We start from the raw sequence: 16,103 nt of genomic DNA on the forward strand, positions 1-16,103 counted from the left end.
GGTCAGCTTCATTCTAAAACTTCAGAAGAATTCATAAGGCACATGTCAAGAAAAGTTAGATAAAAAAAGCTTTTCAAAATTCACTGCAGCAAATTCAAGGCAATAACCAGACAGTATTGTTTTGCCCTGAAGCAACAACGCAAGAAGAAAAACAGTTCAATGACATTCAGAATGAAAGAGTTCAAACATGAAGGATCTTCTTTGATGCAAGGCAAGTCGTTTGTCCAAAGTCTGGGCAAACTCAAATTGTTCCCTAAGAGGCAAAAGCAATTTTGCCTGACCCAGTTCTCAGGACATGAATTGTGTCCCAGAAATAAATCTCATATTTTTCACATATAGCGTATCAGGCTTACTTCCACAAGATGGGCTGAAGGAAGTAATGATGTGGTCGAGTTTAGCTAAGGACTGCTGTTCAGCCAAGACCGCCATAGAAGAAGAATTCTACCAGAATATATGTGTTTTTTTTTTTGTTCTGTTTTTACATGCTGCATTGTTAGTTTTTTATAGTTGGAGCATTGCTATGTCACACATTAAAGCAATCTTTACACTCTCACCTTCAATAATATTCTTGAGAGAAGTGCCCCGAATGTCAGCCTCAAACTTGTCAAATGTAAAAAAATATATATTTTATATATATATATATATATATATATATATATATATATATATATATATATATATATATATTTTTTTTTTTTTTTTGCAGGAGATGCTGTAAAACTCCACAAAATTTAAACTTATATGTCAATAAGTTAGTGAAATATACTCATTTTTACAAACTGTTTTCTTTTTTTTTAAACTTATTTTTATAATACATGTTCAGTATGAGGACTAAACTAAGAGGTACGAACATGTATTTGAAATACATGAACACAGGCATTTTGGAACCGATGAACAGCCGGACAAATCATCCTCCTGGCCGATGTGCGTTACTGATGGAACATCTCGAGGGCTGTGTAGCAGTACCGCATCTAAACATCGCTGTTTATAGGAGGACACTTTTATTTTATTTGTGCACGCAGAGAGAGAGAGAGAGAGAGACACAATACTGCAGTAATAAAAGAACAAAAAATAAAACCCTATGGATTAGGAGCTAATGTAGCATGGGATAAGGCAGGAGAAGAAATCTCGTATGCTCGCGACATCACAGTACATGACAAACACGATAGTAGCATGCACACACAACCTAGATCACTATGGCATGCCACATGATGTATAAGCATATGTTAAATCTTTAATATCATGCATAAAACGATGCGCAATGGCTTTTTGGTGCTTTTGTTGGAAACACATGCAGGTAGTTCCCGACCTACAAATGAGAATCCCGAGTGCGCATTTGTAAGTCCAATTTGTTCTTAAGTCCAATAAAATAAGACATACACTTTTGACACGAATATACAATGTAAAGCATACCGAGCCACTTGACCAAATCTGTCCCTTTCCCCCCCCACACGTGACCAAAAACTGTAACCACGCCTAAAGAAATAAATCCCACATGCCAAATGGAACAGTGTTTTGTATGAGGAATCCCGGACACCATTTTGTCTCAGAGCTGTTTTCCACTGTATTGGGCTGTAAACTGTGTTTTGTTGAAGATTTTCCAAAATTAGGATTATTCACCATCAGGACAGCTTTACAGGACAGACATTTTCTACCATCGTGCTTCCAAACTGATTCACTGAAACAGATTAGGCCGACTCATTTCTCCCGCAACACACACATCATATAGGACATTTCTTTCATACATATATTTTATACACACTGAAAAGATTGTATAGGATTGTAAATATTGGTATCGGTAAACTTCGTAACTGACGCAAGTCGGCAACTCCCTGTATTTAAGCAATTGCCGCATGTGCGTCGGGGAAAAAAGGTGTTGGAGGTTTTGCTATAAATGTTAAAAGCCGTTTTTTTTTTTATCCCTAAAAAAGGCAATATTCCTTTTTCGTCATGATGCTATTGCCACTTAATTTGAGATATGCAAATGAGATCGCGTATGAGCCGGTGCTCCCACAGATCTTAAAAAATTTATGCTGTCAAGAAAACAATATAAATACACGATTGAGTCACCTGACATTCTCTGGTCTCAGCTTATCAAGCACCATCTCGATAAGGTCTGGTCTGAAATCCTCCAGCATGTACTCTGCTGCAAGTATCTCCTCCAATGGATAATACTGAAAGAAATGTGCAAATATGTATGAATTAACAGCAGTAAGAATGACTGCAATGCTGATTTTCAACAAAATCAATAATTCTCAAACACAGGATTTCACTTAATTATATGATTCCACCAAAATAATCAATCAATACAGTTACGATGGACCATTAATACTATGTTAAAGCACTAAAGTACTGTAGAGGTCACAAGTCATTTTAGAAACTGCATACAGAAACAAGAAATACATTTAACTGCTCTACTTAAAAACAGCTTGTCAACAGGCAATAAGAGAAAAAAAAATAAAGAAAAAAAACAGCAGGTAGTAAAAGTAGACACCATAAGTGGCTGAACATGCCAGTGTTGATCAATTAATTATGGGACAGCTTAAAAGTGGAAGAGGGAACCTACGTGCAAAAGTCCAGCTACTTTAGATGTGTATCCACGTGGGCGTTCCTTATCCTTGAATCTAAAGGCCACAGTGTTCAAATCCTGCACAGACAAAAGTGGAATACATGAAGCCATTTAGGAGACATTTATAAAACTGTATCACTAACCTTACTTTAATCTAAACTTTAATTACTCTACTAGACTGTTAAAAGGTAAAAATAAAAAGGCAATAACTTTTACCACACCAGTCACTAGAACTTAAAAACAAAACAAAAAAAAATCCTTATATTAAGCACACCCACACACTCAGAGAGACCCGGATTTATTTGACGTTTTTTTTTTTTTTAGGAATAATTCATATTAAAAAAAAATTGTATATAAAACGTGAAAACGTGACTTTGTAAAACATTGTCACTGGCTTTTACACTTTTAAAGTGCCTGAAAATAAATCAGTTACTTGTGTAACTACAGTTCAGAACCCTTGTATGATTAAATCTAGGGAAGGTGTACAAGACTAAAAGACACGAATCTTATACAGTGTTCACAGAACAATAGTCACATGCGTAACTACTGTTCTAATTTACCTCAACTTACCACCAACTATAAACAATCACCTGTATAACTTAACCCTCGGTGTCATGAGGAAGTAGGGCTACAGCGACATGTCAACGTAATCGATTGTCAATTAAGTTAATGCTGGCTCTCCATTGCATTCATGCAGCACAAGCATAGTAAAATGTTAATATTTAAAAAAGACAAAATAAAATTAAGAATTTTCTACATAAATTTAATCACTGTATGCACACGCATGGAGACTTGAAAATTTTCCTACATAAAAAAAAAATTGTGCCAAGATTGTTTATTTAAAAAAAATTTTTTAAGAAAATGCTTGACTAAATGTTTAGAAGGTTACAGATCAAATTTATGGTTATTAATTACTGACAAGATGACAGAGTTATTGATCCAACCAAAATAGTTGCTAGACTAATCAGTATTAAAAAAATCATTAGGTCTAGCCCTATTAAATTATAAATGAAATTAAAAAAAAATAAATAATAAAAATAAAGACTAATTGGAGTCAACTGGAAATTCGTTTGGATGAATGTCGAATTTATGTAGAACAGAAGCACACAATGACACCTAACCAATTTACATTTTCTCAATGCTATTCCATGATGTTTAAAATCACTGGCCAACCTTGCATTCCTGGAAAACCCACTCCTGAGGACCCTCTGTGCGTAGCTTTTGAATATACTGGAACATGTGAAAGATGATGTCCTCTACGTGCACTGAAATTAAAGCAAATTACTGATGAGGAAATCAAAGCAGGCACTCTGATCTATGACTAACAAAGGATTGCTGGAAATTAACTGAACATCACCATATTTTATTATGGTTTATTATTTTTTTATTTTAAACATGACTCCTTAAAGTTGACTTCTGACCCTTTATTTCCTTTTCCTCTGTCAGAATATACAGTATATAAATGTATATGTACACCGTCACACACTTCATCAGTAAAATAGAAAAACAATATTTGAAGTATTGCAATAATAATCGCAGTTCTTACACAGTCCTTCTTCAGTTAAATCCACATTAATGATGAAGAACATGAACCCTTTGGCTCCCTCTTTCTGGCCTCCAACTAAAGTATTTACCCAACCTGAAACAAAGACATGAACTCATATGTATAGCATAAACATTTAAAATTTTTAATTGATTAGAAAAGCAAAGTGTCTTTAATAGTCGTATGCTGAATGGGACTGTACGAGTAGTACTTGTATGGCAGTTAGTATTTGCTCGAAGGGGATATTATACAGTATAACACTATACACACCCAGGGAAAAGAAAAATAGTATGCTGTATATTATATTAATATTAAATTATTATAATCTTGTCAAAATATCATAAATAACATAGAAATAAATATATACACATTTTATATCTTGTGTATATAAGTTATATATAGATAGTTTTTTTTTTGCCTGTGTGTGAATGTGTGTAAGTGTGTGTACGTGTGATATATACTGTATATATAAAATCGTGTGTGTGTGTCTTGCCAAACCCTCACCTTTAGCTTTCAGCTCAGAAAGCAGGCTCCCTGGACCTTCATGGCCAATCAAGTGGCCTAGATAATGGCCAGGGTTTGATTTGTAGTACTTTTGCAGGTCAGGGATCGGGAAAGTCACATACAGATTCCGGATGTCCTTAATGGGCACGACCTTGTAAAATTGCTTTAAAAAAAAAATGTTATTATAAAAACACAAAGAGACATTTACAACAAAGCAACAATAAAAAAAATACTTATTGTAATATTGTGTAAATTAATATAATAATATAATATATAATATAATATATAGCTAGTGTCTTGTGCTAAATGCTATTGTCTGTGCTTGCCCTCACCCTAAGATGCTCCTCCTGGAAAGGATGCTGTGGAAATTCTGGAATAGGCACAGACTTGTTCTCCACCTCTCCAAAGAGTTTGATGACCATAGTTGTCAATTCATCAAGAGATTCTGACAAAGAGGAAAAGGTAAAAAAGGGTCCGAAGTCAACTTTTAGGAGTCTAAAATAATTTTTTTTTTTTTTAAAAAACAGGATTTTTGAGTGCAGGGCTATTCTTTCTTCAACTGGTTTGCACTGTTGCACCAAGACTCTATTCACACTTGTCTTTTTACATTCTCACAAAAATATTTCAAACACTAAGATCTTACCTTATTTATATGTTAGCTCACAGGCCTCATTATACCTAGTGTTTTTTTTTTTTATATGGAAATACTGTTTTAACAGCAGTTGCTTTTACTAGAAAAAACAATAATAAAAAAATCTTCATCTTAATATTAAAGTTTGCAGACTAATTACATTATAAGTACTGCTGTCCCCACACAACTAAATCACTGACAAACCCATAAAAATGCCTATAAAAGACTGCTCTTAAAGTTGACAGAACACAAGCAAAGGGTCATTACAGCCTAAAATGTTACCTCTGTCTGTACTCAAGGTTTTTTTTTTTTTTATTGAGGAAGTAAAAAAAAATATATATATTGTACCGCCTCAAAGCAAAGAAAAGTTGTTAGAGGCCTTCACAATGAGATCAAGACATGACAGCAACCAAATTACATCATAACACCGCAAAACACGTCATCACTACAGCATAAACGTGCCAGCATTTCATTTAACAATCCCAAGTTAATTCAGTATTACATTTCTAAGAACGGCTATGACACAAGAAAAAGTTAATATGATGTTTAAAAAAAAAAGATTGCTCATGAAACTGTATCCTAGCTTATTTTAGAAAACTAGTTTGTTTAGCAGCCTGTATAAATGTGAAGCAGCCTTTGGCAGAGATAAGTGTCCATCAGGAAAGTGGACACAAAAGAAAAGAAAAAAAAAAACAAGTACTTTCCACATCAGTGAAGCCAAGCTGCCTCTCTGGAGAAAGGTGAACCATTTCTAAATGTGTGCTTGAAAGCAGCATTTAATTTGTAAAACATAAGGTACAGAAACACCAATGGAGAGGTCATTCAGCACGTAAAAAACAAGGGAAGAATTCCCAAATCATACAGTATAAACACAATTGCTCCAAGCCTTTGCTGTTATAATAACCTCCACTCTCCTGGAAAGACTTACTAAATTTTGGAGCATGGCCTTGGGGGATGTGTACCCATTCACAAGAGCAATAGTGAGATAAGGCACGGATGTCAGGTGCAGTCGGCTCTCTGGTTCATCAGTCAGTGTTCAGTTGGGTTGAGGTCAAGTCAGTAAGAGCAACTCAAGGACTTTAACATGAAGTAACTTACTTTAGGTTAATCTTTGGAAGGAAAGTCAATTTCAATAATAACCCTGAGTAACACTGCTTCAGGAGTTTTGTCTCGTTTTTCGTTTCTTGGCCGCTGGTTCATACGTGGCAGCCGTTTTCACTAAAAATCTATCCAGAGAGATTTTTTTTATTTGCAACTGCACAAAAAGACACGTTATCGTTCATAAGACATAGCATAGTTTTGTTTGGAAGATACTTTTCGGCAAAGGCTTGGATGTCACTGACCTTTCCGCAGTGGGGGGAGAAAGTGTGTGTGTGTGTGAGGGGGACGGGGGGCTCTTAATGGAAACAAGCAAATTGTATTTAAAAAAAAAAAAAAAAAAAAAAAAATAGATAGATAACTAAGTACTTTTGTTTTCTTATTTAAATTTAATGAAACTTGTTAAATCCTTCAGCCTTTAGGCTAGTCACTTTTACTTGCCCAGTTGTTTAACAAAATAGTTCGATTTGTCAAACCTTGAAGTGAATAAATCCATCACATTAAACAGAAGGATGATTCTCTAGCAAGGTGACTGTGTAAACTGATTTACCTCTTCCAAGAACACAAAGTCCCATCAGGTTGGAAGAATAAAATGTGGAGTGAAACTTCAGCAGCTCTTGGCGAATGTCAATGCCTTTTTGGGATGGCCGTGTTTCCAAGGTCAGTTTATTACCTACCGGGAAAAAAAAAAAAATCATGTGTCAACATTTACAGATGGGGCAACCAGGTCAAAAGACAGACAGACAGGCAAGCTGTTTATTGTTTTTGCCATGAGCACAGACAAGGGCAGGACATTCACCTTTCCAACTCATTACTAAAAAACAAAAAAAAAAATCCAATTCAATTTAATTTAATTAAATTCTATTTATAGTATACACCACTTTAAAACAACGTCTCTGTCACAAGGCAGCTTTACAGATTTAAAATAAATATATATATGGAAATAAAAAGCTATTCACATGACGGGTAAAGCTCATGACTGCCACCATATGGCCAATTTAAGTTCTTAACTAAGTTTAATAACATTTCTGGTCTTGAAATGTGCTCGAATTGTTTTTTTACTTTATTTTTTATACATCATACATTTATTTTTTCCAACAAAAACACAAAATGCCCTAAATCTGTATAAAGATCAGTATAAAAGCCAGTTGAGTTCATAAATAATCTTTAAAAAAATTTTAAAGACAAATCTTTAAAAATTTAAGCTTTAAACCAGTGGTCAGGCTGTGGATGATTTTTTTTTTTTTTTACACTTTTGTTATTTCCGTGTTATTAACTATCTAATCAGAGTCTGCAAAGTATTTTATTTTTAAAAAGTATCACAATTATCTCACATTCACTTCCCTCTGTACCTCTTTCCCACACTTGTCTCCATCTCAGTCAACACCCTATAAAAATACAACTAACGATTAAAAAGAGAGAGAAAAAAAATACCTAGCTAAAAAAAAAAGCCTGCTCTGTATAACAGATGAGATCTTAAAAGTATGATTAAATGTTCGGCTCTGCTGACATTCTCCACTAAAATCAAGGAGTAATTCAAGGGCTTGTCTGTAGTGACAGCAACAAAAATTTATTATACAGAAGGCTGGACATAAGGAATAATTTTGGGTGTGATCGTTTCCCATCATTCCGTCTCATCGCAGGGAAACAAGCTCAGGGGTCACACGGATTCTGCATTATGTTGTATTCATAATGTATTTTATTATGCCTTGTTACACACACATGATGGCCGATACGTGGAAAATTATCTTACACACAACTGGTCTGTGGCTTAAAGAGGGTTTCCTTCAAACCACGTGACACCAGCCAATCGCATTTTTTTTTTTTACTGCTCGCTCACGCACCATTAGGAGCGGCGTAACACACTCTGAGGACAGCAATATCCACTCCTTCCGCATGCACGAGCTCACAGGTGCCCCTGATTGGCTGTAGAGCCGTCATTAATGTGGGAGCACCAAGTACCTCTCATCCCTCCCCTGAGAGAGCTCGGCCAATCAGTTCTCTCGAGACCATCCGGAGAACCAGCCTAGTTAATCATATTGTGTTATGGCACATGTGCCACACAAGAGGGAAAAAAAAAAAAAAAAAAAAAAAAAAAAAACAGTAACAGCCTGTAATATACTACTCAAATATCTAGAATCCATAGCAGATCCACAGCATAGCCATGTGAAGGCCAGTTACCACTGTATGCATGTATAATGTTCGTGTGTGTGTGTGTGTGTGTGTATTTGATGCACTCATATTTCTTGCACATTGCTTGACCGTTACCTAAAGCACGAGTTAAAATAAAAGCCAGAGTGCTGCACTAATGCAAATCACACCCATATTTAAAAGCATTCAGAAGCACATTGTGTAAACAAACAAATTTTCAGATAAATGAGAATTTATACTATATATACTCAGCTGTACGATCACGTCATTATTGGCACAATGCCTCTTTTAAGATGTCAATATACAATTACAATACTATACTTGCAGTACTAGTCTCATTTTAGGCTTATATACATTTTCAATACACTGATATCAGGTCCTTTCATTCATTTCATCCTCTCTTTTACTGATAAAATTGTTTAATTCATTTTTAATAAATTTTTTGCTGGTTCACCCTAAGTACAGTTTCTTAAGTTCCCACCGGTATGAATATTTCATCATGCACATGTACAGAGAAATTATACTATATTTTTTTTTTTTTTTTTTTAAACCCTTTTCTTCTTATTGTGTTTTTGCTTGTTGGACATTTTATACATTCACTTTCACACCGAAAATATTGTATATAATTGTAAATATTAGGGATGCACCGAAATGAAAATTCTGGGCCGAAAACGAAACCGAAATTTTTGGATGCACTTGGCCGAAAACCGATACCGAAACCGAAAATGGCTTCATTAAAAAACATGTTTTCTTTTTGTTTGTATTAAAAAAAACTACAAATTAATTAAGCAATCAAACTTTTATTGATAATAAATAACAGTAATAAGGCTGTTTAACAATAACAAAACTTGCTTCCAAGTGCTTCCAAACCGCCGACATACTCCGTGTTTGATGCGTAATGACAGCGCGAACGAGACGGGAGGATGGGAGAGGCGTGGCGACAATTTCGGCTTTTATTTTCGGCGCTTTCTTACGTTTCGGCCGAAACCGATAATGCTATTTCGGCCGAAAATTTTCGGCGGCCGAAATTTCGGTGCATCCCTAGTAAATATTGTGGTCTGGTGCACTGCAGTGTCTATTTTTTGTACAATACACATGAGCTACTTCTGTGATTGAACCAGAAGAAGAACCGCGGTCCATTCATATCTGCGGAAATTTATAACCCGAATGTTCCTAAGTCGGGGACTACCTGTATTGTTTTTTTACATGGTTGTGTGTGCTGTCATTACAAAATAAACGTTGTATTTTATTTCTGTCACTATTTTCCCTAAAGTGTGTACTGGGATAAGTTATGTGAAGTGGGGTTGGTGCATCATCTCATGGCGTCAGGATACCTGTTCCAAATTTGCTAAAAGGATGATTGGGGTTCCCGGTGGCCTTCTCCAGCTGAAATAACCTCCATGCATCGTTCATCAGGTTCTTCTCATGTTCAGAGTCCACGGCATTTACTTCGCGATCCTTACAGCTCTCGTCAAACAGAGGACACAGAAAGAACTGGGCAAACCTAGACAGAAAGACTGTAATGAGCAGATTTACAGAAACACAGACTTTTCAATGTGTAAACAGCTCAGTGATTTATAAAATATTTTAATCACTCATCTATATTTAATCTGATTTATGTTTATTTTTGTGAACTGTGAACATTCTAAAGTTTAGTCAGAAAAGAGTACAATCAATTAAATCTATAGGTGATTATAGGTGAAATAAAATTTTTATTTGTTATTATTATTATAGAGGAACGGTGCTATGCGTTTCTGTATTCTGAATTCCTCAGGAACTATGGAGGCTCCTATGAGACATTGGACTTTACTAAGGACATGGATAGCCTACAAAAGGCATCTGCTACTGCACAGGTTTATATAAAAATGCACTTCACACTTGCAACCCTAGTTTAATAAAACCTTAACATAATATGAGAGAACAAACAAAACTTCATTCTTAGATGTATTTACCTGGGCATTGTGGCTTTAGAACACTCACGTGCTGTTCAAATACATGCAAATTAACTTGGGCAATGCAAAAAGACTGAAAATACTAAAAAACTGCCATGCAAATGAAATAAGAACTGATGAAAGACTTGAGAAAAGCAGGGTATAAAAAACAACAACAAAAAAACAACAATAAACAGATGACGATATGGCAGGTGAATGAATGCAAACAACAGGTGCACACGGTGTGAAGAAATTTTAAAAAATTTTGTGTTTCACTGTGTTTCACATTTTAAAAAAAGACCCTTAATGACCACCAGGGGTAAAATAATTTAATGTGTGAATAAACAGACATTACTGAGGACACTGGTACAAATAGGATCCAAATTAGTTAATATGATCAAAAGTGTTTAACCCCAGCTAAACCTTGATTAATCTCATTTGCTTCTCTCTAAAGAGATCTTAGAGATTAAGTCTCTGTTTAAAATCACAAAAAAATATTGTTAATATGATCGACATAGCAAAATGTGAAAAATTATACTTGTTATATTTACCCAAAATTTGTGTATTTATAAACATAAAAAATAAAAATAAAAAACCTGACTGCAACAGGAAACTGGGTTTTGGCATTATGTAGTCTGACCAGAGGGCAACATGATTCTCCCTAGAATAAGTAATCACACACCATCGGTGAGAGACACCTGATCCCAAAACTCAATTCACACAGAAACAGTTTTACACCTGGGGTCCGTGGATAGCGTGTTCAAGGGAGTTTGAGGCTCAAGTTGATACAAAGGCTATCTGATACATTTTTTTGCTAAACTAAAAGGTAGAATTACATGAGCCGGTGTGAGGTATGCCACTTTTAGTGTACAACATACCACTGTGACAAGATAGGTTTTACTGGAGTAAACTGCCCTACCGATACCGATCTACAGTTGGGAATATGTAAAGCAAGACACAGGTAAACTCCAACACTCCACTATTACCATCACCATCATGGCACAGTGTGCCTACTTCTTTGGTCTTCTATACTCTTACCTATCCAGCGCTCCTTGCAGATGTTCATGGGATACATCGAAGTAGTAGTTGGTGTGCTCGCCACTGGTGAAAGCGTTGGAGCTCCCTGCATGCTCACTCAGGAACTGGCTATACTCATTCTCCTTGGGGTATTTTTTGGTGCCCAAAAACAGCATGTGCTCGCAAAAATGAGCCAGACCAGCAATGTTCGCAGGATCCGACAAAGAGCCTGAGAAAGTTACAGAGGAGAGAGGGAAAAAAAATTAAATTACAGAAAAGCCAGGTAACAGTACTGGGGGGGGGATTTTTTTTTTTTTTTTTAATAATTTTATATAAAACTGTATTTGATTTTAAGGGAAATCGTGTTATTTTTTTCAAATGTTTAAATATAGACAGACAATAAGAAGTGTTTCGTTAAATAGATGTTTAAGAAAGAAAAAAAACCTTCACTGATTAAATGCTTATTATTCTGTAGATTATAAAAGAGAATCACAATAAGAAAAATTCATCTTTAATAGAAGTTTGAATACACAACCTCTGGGTCAGTATCACTGACAATGAGCTAATTTATAATAAAATATCTCTGCCCTGAAAAAGCAAACATTTACAATGTGTTTATAAACAGATAACATGAATAAATTAAGCACAGCTTTGACCTCCTGTAAATGACAGACATTATACAAAGGCTGAATTTGCATATCAGACTGAAAGATCAGATTAAAAGATGATTTTCTTCTTCACCTATGTGCACGTCAAGTGCTGCTGATGACTTGTCTGTAGTGGGATCGCTGATCAGGATTGCTTTGAGGCCGTTCGTGAACTCCAGTCCTCTGTACTCCCGCTTGTCTTCTGGAGAGCGAATGATGTCACTCACCACCCTCCTCACAGCTGGATCACTCATTTTGAGGTTTGAAACTACTCTGAAAAAACAATGCAGTATTCACATTACATATATTAAAAACACTGTTTAAGTTATCAAAAAAAAAACTTATTTAGATTTACAGCATCATCAAATTCCCTGACAAGCAAACAAACACACTTCGAAAGTGCAAGACTATTCCAAGTGCGATTCTATTTTGTTACTGAAGGTTACCCTCGGCTCCACCCGCGTACGTCCACCTAACGATGATCTGGTAATCAAATAAGGATATACTATTACCTCACGAGATGACGAAAAAGTTGATGAGCAAGCTGTCTATGCCTGTGACACACAAAGACCATGAACACCGGTGGCAGACCAAACTGAATTTCTGTTTTTATAGATAAATTATTATAAAACTTTTTTTTTTTTCTGACCAAGCAACCTAACTGAACAAGAGACATTCCACGAATGGTGATTAGTCACTATGATCACAGAGTCACAAAAATGATTCAAACTTCCCATCACTAGTGATAATGCACGTTAACGCCACTGGGACGTTTAACTACACGCATCACTTCGCATCCCAGGTGTTCATTCTACAATCATTAATTACATGAACCTGCAAAATACACTTTTCAGTTAATTACACATGGCTGAAAGTGGGTTGGTATGGAATGCAGTACTAATCACGTGCCAAAACCCACATTACAAACCAGTCTTGGATGCATTTTGCCAAGGAAATACATCTGATAACATTATGTCATTTTAAACAACTACCTGCTTAGAATTTGCTTCTGTGTCGTCCTGAATTGCCGGCGTGTTGTTTTACTATTTATGCTCAAGTCCAGCTAGAAAGCTCGAATCCCAAATCGTTCTCCAACCCCTAATCCAGGCCACTACTTGGTGCGTTGAACAAGTGATTGTACACCCTAGTGGAATAAGTGGAAACATAAGGAGAACCATATGCAATTTACAGAACTGTCGACCACCTACATGGTTTAATCTCCTCACCCTTTGGCTACATAATACCCGCAAGATAAGGCAATAATACCCTACTTTCACTCCTGTTAATTGCACTAACTTCTGGTTGTTAACTGTCACGTTTTCAGCTCTGTTAGGCGTGGTTAGATAGTTCCATCAGTCGTGGGAGGATGTGTGTGGGTAAAAAAAGTTAAAGAAAATAATCTGTTGTTAATAAAATGGCGTTTGTGGATCTGTTGTATAAAAGAAACAGCAGTATCTGAGGTCGTGCCGTTGTGCTGGTCGTCATCGCGGCTGCGATTTCTTCAGGATTCGTGATGATAATCGGCGTGATTGTGTGATGTGATATTTAAATAAGCTTAATCTCAATGTGGTTAGACCGTTTTAATGCAGACATTTTCTAAGAACAGACTTTACTGCTGAACAGTTCTTTTTGACTGATTAGCTCTTCCCAAAACTGTATGCTGATTTCAATACGTAGAAAACAACCTGACACGTGTAACAGGGCATTTAAAGGGTGGCTGTACAACACCCAAACCATAACGAACCCTATCATACAGTATGGTCGGTTGAGCAACATTTCTCTGACGGCACACCTTACTGTTTAATTCTGAGTCAAACTTTTGGATCGCTCTAAAACAAACACTTCAGTCAAGACCTTACTGCATAATGAACTCATTCATTCGTGTCCAAAGTGTCAACTGTACAGAAACTATCCCAACAATACAATTTTATAAGGTTTAAATTGTATTGATGAAATCTTCTGAATCTGATTTTTTTTTTCTTAAACAACATGTTGGTTTAGACCTGAACTACATTTCATAAATTCTTTCATTTATCTCCTCTACCGCTTATAGATGTTCCCCAGCCACTGGATGCAGAAAATAAAATGGGAGGGTTGCGTCAGAAAGGGCATCTGGGGTAAAACCTGTGTCAAATCATGTGCGGATCGGACTGTGGGCTGTGGCGACCCCTTGACAGGAGCAGCCGAAAGACCAACAATGACGTCTTCACGAATACTGCTTATTCTGTGTACAGGGTCACGAGGGCCTGGATCGTATCCCAGGAGACTTTGAGCATGTCCTTCACAAGACGCACAAACACACTACGTTCAATTATGGAACGGCAATTAACATAATCTGTATGTTTTTGGACTGTGGGAGGAAACTGGAGCACCCAAAGGAAACCCAGCAAGCACTGGAAGAACAGGCAGACTCCACGCACACAGACCCCTCCACGGTGGTTCGAGGACATACACCGATAACCATTACGACATCCATAAATAAATAAGGCAAACAAAAATTCTAAACAATATTTTTGTTGAGTTGCTGCCATATTAAGGGAAAACTTAAAGAAAAAAAGTGAAATAACTCAAATTCAATGCCAATGACATTAGTCTGCTACAAGTCGAACATCATAAAAACAATTATTAATACAAACGTCCGCATCAAAATCTTTAATTTGTTTTCTCTCATATATATATATATATATATATATATATATATATATATATATATATAGTCCAGTCTAAAAGTTTTGGCCCCCTTCTTCTCAACCATGATCACTAAACGGCATAATAAACTATTAGCATAATATAAGAAAGTTACATTTCTAACCACACACCGGTGTAGCTAGCGAGCCAACAGCGCTTAAAAGATTGCGGCGTACGAAATAATATGTTTTATTAAACATAATACGTTACCGTAAATCTCAGCGTAGAGCCGTTTCTCGCTCCGTAGCCGAGTGCACGAACTACCGGTACAACGAGTCCGACCTAGCTAGCTTACTTAGCTAACTTAGCTTACGAACAATTAATGTTTTACGGGTAATAATTAAAACAGTGCTGAGTTACTACTTTCTTGTCAGAAGCGTACAGTTTTGTGTATTCCAGAACACTATTAGTCAAACATGTAATCTGAACAAACAACCTAAACCATGTTAACTAACCAGCTAGCAAACAAACAAGCCCGTTAGTGTTAGCGTGCTAGCGGAGTCAGGAGAAAGGCTTAGCCGCCGGCGGCTCGCTACAATGACTGTCACGATCATAATCAAGTTTTAAATACAAACTAATTACACTGCACATTCACACGACTTACCTGACAGTTTGTGAAAATATGAAACGTGCGTTAAAACAGACAGGGGTCTCGTTATCTGGCTCGCCTGGCTAATACATCGCAGCATACTTCAGTGCTCGGTAACAAAAACGCATATGTACCACCGTCAAACCGCCATGGTTCCTGCTCTGTCCCAAATACCTGTCTACTCCCTTCACTGGTGCACTACATAGGGCATGACAACGTGGTTTCAACCACTCAAAGTCTAGGGCCTAACAAGGGCTGATTTGGAAATCGTCCTTAACCAATCAGACCGGCTCAGGTTTCGCCAAGGTGGCTTTAAATAAAGAGCACAGTATAGGATAAAGAGACACATTAATTCAATTATCATTTATTATTAATAAAATAAAAAACGACGTTTACGTGTCGATAAATATGTAGGATTATTAACGTGTTATTTTACTGAAAGTGGTTATAACTGACTGTTTGCTTCTCTTTAATTTGTGTTAAGACGATTCCCAGAACAGACAGACACGTGACCTTCGGGTTATGATGACTCTCCGGAATGACGTCACATGTGTCACCGCCTTACAATATATATATATATATATATATACCTTGGATTGCGAACATAATTCGTTCCGGAAGCGTGTTCGTACTAACGTTGGGAAACTTTGGTCTGTTGGGAAACCTTTTTTAACAAGGAACCTCTCTAATGACACTCACACACACACTAACGCAATCACTACTGTAAAGTAAAAA

At 36.3% G+C, this 16,103-nt stretch overlaps 1 protein-coding gene across 2 annotated transcripts in view; it reads right to left on the reverse strand.

The window, feature by feature from the left end:
• ide (insulin-degrading enzyme) overlaps nucleotides 1-15,517 on the reverse strand; it is a 39,229-nt gene extending 23,712 nt beyond the window's left edge. For both annotated transcript variants that reach the window (XM_053501273.1, XM_053501272.1), the window contains exons 1-11: nucleotides 15,384-15,517; nucleotides 12,186-12,364; nucleotides 11,466-11,673; nucleotides 9,831-10,000; nucleotides 6,896-7,018; nucleotides 4,949-5,061; nucleotides 4,617-4,779; nucleotides 4,116-4,208; nucleotides 3,743-3,834; nucleotides 2,567-2,647; nucleotides 2,071-2,174 (exon numbers count right to left, since the gene is read on the reverse strand). In XM_053501273.1, coding sequence (XP_053357248.1) covers nucleotides 2,071-2,174; nucleotides 2,567-2,647; nucleotides 3,743-3,834; nucleotides 4,116-4,208; nucleotides 4,617-4,779; nucleotides 4,949-5,061; nucleotides 6,896-7,018; nucleotides 9,831-10,000; nucleotides 11,466-11,673; nucleotides 12,186-12,345 — 1,307 coding nt within the window. In that variant the 5' untranslated portion in view covers nucleotides 12,346-12,364; nucleotides 15,384-15,517. The remainder of the gene's footprint in view (nucleotides 1-2,070; nucleotides 2,175-2,566; nucleotides 2,648-3,742; nucleotides 3,835-4,115; nucleotides 4,209-4,616; nucleotides 4,780-4,948; nucleotides 5,062-6,895; nucleotides 7,019-9,830; nucleotides 10,001-11,465; nucleotides 11,674-12,185; nucleotides 12,365-15,383) is intronic.
• Between the last annotated feature and the right edge of the window lie 586 nt (nucleotides 15,518-16,103).

Source organism: Clarias gariepinus, chromosome 8 (genome assembly GCF_024256425.1).
Source record: "Clarias gariepinus isolate MV-2021 ecotype Netherlands chromosome 8, CGAR_prim_01v2, whole genome shotgun sequence".
Lineage (NCBI taxonomy): Eukaryota > Metazoa > Chordata > Actinopteri > Siluriformes > Clariidae > Clarias > Clarias gariepinus.